This window comes from Malus domestica, chromosome 01 (genome assembly GCF_042453785.1).
Source record: "Malus domestica chromosome 01, GDT2T_hap1".
NCBI lineage: Eukaryota > Viridiplantae > Streptophyta > Magnoliopsida > Rosales > Rosaceae > Malus > Malus domestica.
In genome coordinates, this window is record NC_091661.1 from 4958194 (window position 1) to 4967467 (window position 9274).

At 36.7% G+C, this 9274-nt stretch overlaps 2 protein-coding genes across 3 annotated transcripts; one reads left to right on the forward strand and one right to left on the reverse strand.

Moving 5' to 3' along the window:
* The first annotated feature begins 1263 nt into the window (after positions 1-1263).
* On the forward strand, positions 1264-6874 carry LOC103441428 (uncharacterized). Its single transcript, XM_029100792.2, is given in 4 exon segments — positions 1264-1396; positions 1843-2017; positions 2019-2055; positions 5160-6874. Coding segments are annotated over 3 exon segments (1287 nt in total). The 5' UTR covers positions 1264-1396; positions 1843-1850; the 3' UTR covers positions 6243-6874.
* Positions 6283-8669, reverse strand: LOC103434722 (NAD(P)H-quinone oxidoreductase subunit O, chloroplastic). Of its 2 annotated transcripts, XM_008373177.4 has the most exons (6): positions 8356-8669; positions 8179-8234; positions 7584-7649; positions 6873-6914; positions 6707-6766; positions 6283-6591 (listed from the first exon to the last, which is right to left on the reverse strand). In XM_008373177.4, the coding sequence occupies exons 1-6, from the start codon at positions 8585-8587 to the stop codon at positions 6562-6564; spliced, it is 486 nt and encodes a 161-aa protein (XP_008371399.1). In that variant the 5' UTR covers positions 8588-8669; the 3' UTR covers positions 6283-6561. The 2 variants fall into 2 exon arrangements, with proteins under 2 accessions (XP_008371399.1, XP_008371331.1); XM_008373109.4 differs by having other exon boundaries at positions 6525-6766.
* Positions 8670-9274: the final 605 nt, after the last annotated feature.

Consider the following 9274-nt stretch of genomic DNA (forward strand, 5'->3'; position numbering starts at 1 on the left):
TGATACGCATATGGATAGATCATTATGAAATCTAACTCAACCATCTCATAGTATTTTATAACATATAAATATATATATGTCATGACATAAATTTCTCAGTTTTATTTAAAAGCATTTATAGAATTATCAATCATGAAACATATGATGAGTAAGGAAAGATCCACTCACCTAGAGTCCGTGCTATAACTTCCTAGCACGAACATCAAGGTGTCACAAACGATCGGCGCCTGTGACCAAGGCCAATTTGGCATGGAAAGATTCCAATTTCATCAAAACACGTCGGAACCCTAGAAATGGGTGTTCTTGATTCGTCTTCAATTCAACTCCGATGTCCCAACTAATGAATGGGCTTTGTTCCAGACGTCAAGGAGATTCTAATGGTGGTATTAATTGGGTGGAATCGTTTCAGAATTGGGGAAATCGAAGGCACGGTTTCATCACACCCACCGGTGCATTTCTTGCGAATCCAAGGCCAAATTGCATGAATTTTGGGATGGAATTAGTAGAGGGAAGGCTAGGAAGTTGTTTCCAGGTGGTTATTTGGCTCAATTTGCCGTGAAATGCCATGAATAGCATAGGGAAGCATGGAGTGCCGCCGGTCGAGTCGAACCAAAACGGGTTGGGGATCCGATCCCGTGCGCCCTCTCTCCCTTCTTTCCCTGCTTTCTTTCTTCCCTGATTCGTCCTCCTGCTGTCTCTCTCCTCCCCTGATTCGTCCCAACTCCTCCAATTCTCCCTAGTTATATGTTCTTTCTTCCTTCCCATAGACTCCCTCTTCCTTTTTCCAAAACCCTTAATAATAAATATAATAATAATAATAATAATATGAAATGAATGAAATAATAAATAACAATCCTTATCAACATGCTTTTGGAATACAGTAAGGTAATAATTCACACGCGTTGTGAACTAACGACCAACAAAATCAATACCCTCGCCTCTAGGGTATTCTTGTAAATTTCACCTTCTAGGATTTATAAAATAATAAAATTTGGGATGGGTTGTCTTCCCAAAAACAAAACCGTGAGGGAATGGTAAGCCTAAAGCGGACAATATCGTGCTACGGTGGTGGAACGGACTCGGGATGTGGTGGACCGGGCCTCTCTCTCTCTCTCTTCCCAAAAACAAAACCGTGAGAGAATGGTAAGCCTAAAACGGACAATATCGTGCTACGGTGGTGGAACGGGCTCGGATGTGGTGGACCGGGCCTCTCTCATATATATATATATTTTCTTCTATCCATCTATCTAGGTTTTCATTTTAATTATTTTTGCCTTCTGCCTTTTGCAGCTTGATGAATCTTTATTTGTGAGCTTTGAGGTTGGGCAATCCGTGGCCATTGACGACCCTGATGGCCGCTTCACGGTTACGGCCTTGGACGCCAATCACTGTCCTGGTAGCTTTTCACTATTTCTTCACCTATATATTCCATTGGTTTCCAGATCAATTGTAGTTGCATATTACTCACGGTTGTTTAATTTTGTGTCCAAATTGTTTTGTTTCAAGTTTTAATTGTGACATTTAAGCTTCAGTTAAATGATCTCTTCAAAGTTCAAATTATTTGTCGCTCATTGTGCCAAGCAAGCGAATTGAAGTCGTTGAAATGTTCTGAACGAATATATCCTTTTAACCGATGATTTCTTGTGTGAATCGATCTGTTTATAGGATAAAATCTCGTGCCTTTGTTTGCATGTCATCTGTTTTGAATATGGGCGGGGATCGGATAGGGGTTTTTTCGGTGGTGGGGGTTGCTTCTAATTACCTCACACAATTTATAGTTGGCTTGAGGATAGCTTTATTGACAGACAATACCTTGTTTGACGTGGGTTGTGTGAACTTCAGGAGCCGTAATGTTCTTGTTCGAAGGCAATTTCAGTAATATTCTCCACACTGGGGATTGCAGACTCACACCTGAGTGTCTGCAAAGTCTACCACCCAAGTACCTTGGGGAGAAAGGACACAAGCCCAGGTGTCAACTTGATTATGTATTTCTAGACTGCACATTTGGAAAATTCACTTAAAAAATGCCCCAGCAAGGAGTCAGCAATTCAGCAGGTACTCTTGAATGCCAAAGATCAGTCTATCAAGATTCCAGCTTAGACATTTAATTACTTATTTTCGTGTTCATCTGATTTTGTTGCATAGGTCAAAACTATACCTGGAATGGTACATATGTGTAAGCATTTTTTGTGAAAAACTCTAGTTTCCGATGATACAATACCAACTTTGGCCTAGAGAGTGGGAGACTATGCTCTCATAAATCGTAGTTAATCAATTTAGCCTATGAAAAAAAAGATTAGTTAATCAATCAAAGTCACACAAGTTTTCTACAAACTTTGTCTAGAAATTAGAAAAGGCCAGTTGTGGCCGAGGTGATTGACAAAATCGACTCGACCCTTTAGAGGACTTCTGTACAGAGTTTACACAGTTCCATGTGAACCACGTCGACCATATAGGTGCATACACACATAAGCTTTTGAGTAGCTTAATCCACTTTAAAAATATCCCATTCAAAGTAAGGCAACACTGAGGAAAATAAAAGTAAAAGACTACAGTTAGACTTACATTCATTGTGTAAAGGACTACAATTTCATGCATGAGCTTAGTTTGAATCTTGAATAAACAACAACAAAAACAGCAACAACAAAGCCTTATCCCACTAAGTGGGATCTGCAGTATGAATCCTAGAACGCTATTGCACTCGGTTTTGTGCCACGTCTTCCGTTAGTTTGAATCTTTAATGTGATAAATAAACTCAACCAAGTGCCAAGCACTATATAATTTAGAGAATTTGTAACGACTCATCTAATTAATGAATTCACATGATTTTTAGGCCTATTATCTTAGAATCTTATATTCATTGTGTCTGAGTCTCTCCATGTCCATAATCAATGTGTTAGTTTCGTTTGTCATGAATTGTGTCTTTGAGAATTTCGAGAGAATCAACTTGGGTCCTATCCATAATCCTTATAAAAGTAACTACTTTGTATTATTGAACGTTAATCAAAAGATTCAAAACTGAAGGATACTAAAGACTAAACTTCTTTTGAGCTTCAGCTGGAGTGTGTAAGTGTGAGGTCAGCCAGAATGAGTCCAGGGCAGCCTGATGCTGATTTTTTCCTAATGAACTCTTGGTTGATTGTAAGAAACAATTGATGTGTGTTTGGATTTTCTCCCTTAACACTTTTTCACACCAACCACTCTTGAAAATTTCAGCGCATCCTCATTCCTACTCCACACTTTTTCTTGTTGATCCAAGACATGTGCTCCAACTCTTCTTGTTCATGGCACATATGCTTCAGGGATCATTTGGTTTTGTCGAACTATCTACAAGGCACAAGATTTGTCAAGTAGCTTGTCTTTTTCAGTCAATTCTTTTGGTATTGAAAAGGGTTCTAAATATCAAGTTTTAACATAAAGGCCGTGGTCATGAATGAAAAGCCTAAAAAATATTTAAAGGCAAAACAAGTTTCTCTTGAACCTCTCTTAAGGCTTTCTTCTTTTCTCACAAAGCATAGAACATCCTGCATGCTCACACACACACGCTCACAAAAGTTTTCTCAAAACTCCAAAGGCTTTAAGATAGGAATGAAAGCTGTTGAAATTGTAGGACACTGAAAAACCAAAAACTTAATATATATAAAATATTAATTAGAAAAGTAAAAATAATGTTTTAACTCATTAGACCAATCCAAATTTTGTTTGAGGGACAAGAAAAAGGAAACATTTCAGTAAAATTGGGTTCAAATGGAAATTTACGGCTGAAGCAAACCTTTCATAGTACTATCTTAAGCTATGTTGTCACAGCCCGTCCCAAATTACTACTGTCGAAGATGTAAAATGACGGTCTTATCTTTGGACGTTGAAATTGTAGTGTGTGTGTGACATGCTTTGGGGACTTAGATGTTAATTTTTGTGGTTTTGGATTGGTGACCCATGTGGACCACACACACACACACTATCCCTCTCTCTCTTCTCTCTCGTACTCTCTCACCCTCAGACTCACTCTCTCTCCTTCCCTCACATAAGGACGAACAACAAAACTCACACTCCAAGCACGGATCGACGTCAAGAAGGTAAGATTTGAACTCCCTGCTTGTCCCTGAGTTCATATATGCTATTTTTAGAACCTGAAAACCCCAAAAATCCCAAGAACTCTAACCTCCGATTTGAGGTACTATTCATGCAAATGTAAAATCTTATGAAACTTGAACCATTTTGGTTCTTCACTGCATTTGTGTCTTAAACTCCAAAACATTTCTTTCTTGCATGGTGAAGCAGTAGACTGCAACATGCTAGAATGTTAAATCTGTTTGGATATGGAATGTGCCAACACAAAAAACATGGAATCTATACTTTGGCCTACCAAAAACTCTCTGTGGCTGATTACCTCTGACTGTCTTTAGGACATTAAATTTTTCAAGCCATGCTCTATTGAAGTAACCTACCATATTTCCTATTTTTAAAGTGTCTTTAGATTGTGAAACATAGCCATCTCATCTCTTTTAACATTCATCTGATGATTACTAAGAGTTAAGAAAGCATTAGAAACTGCATATTACATCTTAGACTACAATTCTCATCTTTCTTTAGGCATGCATATGACTGCAAATTTGGTTGATTTCACTTTTATACGTAACCATTTATCCTACTTAATGAAGAATGATTCTGAGAATATTGATATTGACTCATTTTGTGATTTAATCGTATCTGATTGTTAAATTCTTATGCTGCTGTTTTCTTCTTTCTCTGTGTTTTCCTGTTATTTAATATTTTCTTAAATCTTTTAATAATTTTTATTTGCATGGGGTTGTGAGATATTGTTCATCTGTTTAATGAATATTTGCTGAATTTGAGAATTCTTCATATGGTGGCATATTAGTAGTGAGTATATGAAAACGAAAACATTTTTCTCCTATATTTGTTCCTGACGTAAATTAGTTTTTGCATTCCCTTTTTCTAGCAAACCTAAACCCAACCCCCCCCCCCCCCCCCTCCTCCTCCTCCTCCTCCTCCTCCTCCTCCTACATTTTATTTTAATTACTTTATTTTTTGGGATTTCATGATAAAGTTACGAGTTTGTGATCTTAGCACGTAAAACCATTTCAGTTCTCTCTCTCTCTCTCATGTCGTTTTTTCCTCTTGTTCTTTTGACATAGGTAATTAATTGTATATGGAAGCATCCTAATGCAGTCGAGGTGTATTTAGCTTGTGATCTGCTCGGTCAGGAAGAGATACTGACTAGTGTGTTCCGCATGTTTGGATCGAAGATATATGTTGATAAAGTGATCAATCCCGAGTGTTTTGATGCTCTGGCAGTCATAGCTCCTGAAATTGTCTCTCAAGATCCATCTTCACGCTTCCAGCTGCTTGATGGATTTCCAAAACTCTATGAGAGGGCAAAGGCAAAGGTTGCAGAGGCTCAAGTTAACTTAAAGCCTGAACCTCTCATTATCTGTCCTTCTGCACAGTGGTATGCTTGCGAAGGAGAATTCCTAGGTAATGAAAGTCAAAGGAAGTTGAAATTTAACGAAGCAGTAAGGGACCAATTTGGTGTTTGGCATGTCTGTTATTCAATGCACTAATCAAGGGAAGAATTAGAGTGCTCTCTGCAGCTTCTACTGTCTAAATGGGTTGTTTCAACGACCCCCAATTGCAGGGGTATGGAGCTGCATTATGTTAAGAAGCACTGTTGTAGCTCTAAAATATCTTGGGATGATCCTGTTTGGAAACTTCTAGACATTAGTGTGGAACCTTCTTCAAGTACAGATTATCAATCAATTAAAGTTGTGGACTCTCAAGTGTCTGAAGAGCCTACTCAACGTCGTCCATATTCTCAAGCGCTACTGGTAAAGATATCCGCTTCCCAGAAAGAGTTGTTTGATTTCTCTCCTCCAAGAAAAAGATTGTCTGTCACGTTATTTGGTAAAGCTAGGTTCGGTTTTGAAGAATCGGGTATTCAGCAGGAAGAGAAGAAAACTATGTACATAAAAGATGAACGAAGACAAGATGTTGACAGTAGAGTAGGAGAAAAGTTGTCGGGCCAGAGGGAAGAAACCAGGGTAGAGAGTGGTATTAGTGAAGTACAATGCGAAAAGCAGGGTGAGGAGGAGTTAGAAGCTCAGAAAACCAATGTCATTGTCATTGGGTCATCACAGTACTTCAATGAAAGATTAAGAAGGTTATACAGGCCAGTGAAGGTGCCTGTGCCGCAGCCACTTCCTTCATTGGTTGACTTATGAATGCCCACAAGCGTGCTAAGAGGATATTTGAATACTCATCTTTCAATTAAGACATGTTCAGATTCATTCTCTGGCACTCGGCTTTGATGACCCGTTTGACAGCATAGAACGATCTATCTTTCCGGTCTGCTCTGTGGAAATAATTATTCTGGCGATCCTTGGGTACAATGCCGAGAAACATACTGTTGTTTGTGTGCATTTGATCGGTCGACTACAGCGATCTTTACAAAAAAAATACAGTAAGAGTTGTAGCAGAAGGTGATAAAGAAAATACAATAACGCTGCAGGTGAAGATCGATTAATGCATTTGGATCCTGTATCACAGCCTCTCATAATCGAGTTTGTCTGACTGCAAACATAACACAAAAGTCAATTACAAGATCAAGCTCAAAAGCGCCAAGCAGTGAGACGATATTTTAAACTAGTCTAATTTCCAACTTAGCAAGAAAGAAGCACGCAGGTACCCTGATAAGCATGTCTGTTGGAAGCCATGCTGGCGCAGTTGGGACCCCAACCCATGCTACCTATAACACAATTATTAATGTGATTTAGTCCTTTTTATTTTTACTTTTTTATATAATGAATTTGTTTAGTTAAGCAAAAATAATGAAAAAAAAAAAGTTTCCTTACAAGTGCATACTCTCCTGTCTCAAAAATACGCAAATCCAATATCTGAAAAATTAAGATTTCATTCAGTCGCTCAATAGACATGGAAATGCATGTACAGGAATCATTTTCACGAGTAATGTTAATTATGTTACTGTTCATTTTCTTAATCATCTTCCATTGATCATTTGACGGTTTTAGTAACTACCAGTGTTTAAAATTTATTTGATATGGTCAATATTTATGTGAAAATACCCAAAAAATCAGAGAAAGAGATGAAAATGGTTGGTGAAGTCTAGACTTCACCTTATATTGGAGAAACTCTTAAATTTAGGCTAAAATTGACAGATATCGTCGATATTTCTAACGCATATGTTAAATATAGGAGAAACTTTTATATTTCGTTCAAACCAATATTTGACAATTCCTAAAGTTTCATTTTAAATTTATATCATTTTCAACTAAAGTAACCGATTTCAATATCAATATTTGATATATCCATCGATATTTCCACTACTTTACATATTAATATTTTAACTAATACCGACATTTTAAACACTGGTAACTACTTTGATAAATTTTTACATTTATTCAACATACATATGAATGACTGGAAAACGATTCCGAATATAATATGTATATGATGAAAAATCATTTTTCAGATTTTATTGGACAAGAAAGTACATCCTTTAGGCAAGTATTGTGTTGGAATTAAAAGTTTGAAGAGGGTTATACCTCACCGCGGTCTTCATAAATATAGTCCAATCCTTTGTAATACGGTGGATGTCCAACCGAAAGATACTGAAATAAGTTGTGCAAACATCCATCTTATTAGTATATAAATCCAAAGAAAAAACTAAAGTAATATTCGGTTGATATCAATCGATAATTATTAATCATTGTGTAGTAGGAAAATAGAACATCACATGCATTTATTATACACCTTAGATTATGCACAATTATATATAAATCTTAACACTAGATTTTGGCAGCTTAATTTCTGGCTTCCACGATAGAAAAACTACATTTACATCTTATTATACATTTTTTAAATGTACAGTGATTTCTACTCTAATGAGAAAAATGTAAATTTGAAATCCTATTTACCTTTTCTCTTTTCACCTAGTGGACTCCATCCCCTAACGATGCAAAAAACATGTAATAATATTTATATTTACATTTTGTGCAATGATGGGTATTTTTACATCTTATCTATTATAAACTCTCCGACCACTAAAAAATATAAAATATCTATTCTTAAGCATTTTGAATCTCTTATTTATTTATTTCGGGGAAATTTGAATCTCTTAGTAATTAAATTTGTACTCACATTAACACTATTAAGATATTTGTCTTTCTCCACCCTCACAATCTGACCCTTCTTCACTGCCCAAAGAAAAGAAAAGTAATTTAATAAATAAACGAACAGACAAACAACTGTTGTATAGTTAGCTGCATAAAATTCAATTAGTTTAGAGAAATTAAATTTGAAGGACACAGTGCGCACTGGAGTAGACAGGCTTCTTCTTGGGAGGCGGCTTGGCGGTTGAAGGTTGAGCATTGGAAGACGAAGACGGCTTCTCGGTATTATTATTATTGGCTTCTGTTTCTGTAGCTTTTACAGCTTTAATGGACAAAAGACGAGTAGGGTTTCTTCCCAGGGTTCGTGGGAAAGGAGACAAGCATGAGAAAGGGTTCTTAGAGAGGGTACAAGTACAACTACTCGCAGAGAAAGCCATGACAATTGAATCTTGATGGAGAAACACACAGATAATTAAATCCTCAACAGAGAAAACAAGACGATAAGGAGTCCTTCTGTGGTACATATCACTACATCACGTTTTTAAGGGTATACAAGTCTTTTCGTTCCTTTTTACGAATTTTATGTGAAACAAGAAAGAAAAAAACTTAAGAGGAACAAAATAAGTCAAGTGGTGTTATGTTAAAACATAGTTCCAAGTTAGTTAATCAAACTTTTTCTTTGGTTAAATAATTAAAATTTTACATTTAACAAACTTTAAGAGGACATCTTGAATCTTGAATTAAATTCGAGGTGCTCTCAAACCAAAACAATTCCAAAGCAATAAATAATGTCAACATGGACAATCGAAAAGCCATTATTTTGACGGAGTGATAAAAATGACAGGAAACACTACAAAGCCAAAAGAACTTCAATCATAGCAACTAGAAGTTCAATCACTTCATAACTGACTACGAATAGAAATTCAAGAACTTTCAATCGTGTGACATGACAAATTCTGCACACATAATCATCAATAAACGTATAAGAGAAGTACGATGATGAGAAATTCGAAAACCACGATGAACAGAACTTGCTACATTCAAAGATCTGGATCAAATGATGGAGGACGCGACATAGCCCCACCATGACAATCCATGAGGCTCAACACGACGACAAGAGGACC

Bases quoted from the DNA above. Each gene is read 5' to 3' on its own strand.
- LOC103434722 (XM_008373109.4), bottom strand. From the start codon at position 8,587: ATGGCTTTCTCTGCGAGTAGTTGTACTTGTACCCTCTCTAAGAACCCT. The intron at 6,915-7,583 runs GTATAACCCTCT...TTAATTTTTCAG, and splicing joins TTTATGAAGACCGCGGTGAG to ATATTGGATTTGCGTATTTT. The intron at 6,767-6,872 runs GTAAGGAAACTT...ATTGTGTTATAG, and splicing joins AGACAGGAGAGTATGCACTT to GTAGCATGGGTTGGGGTCCC.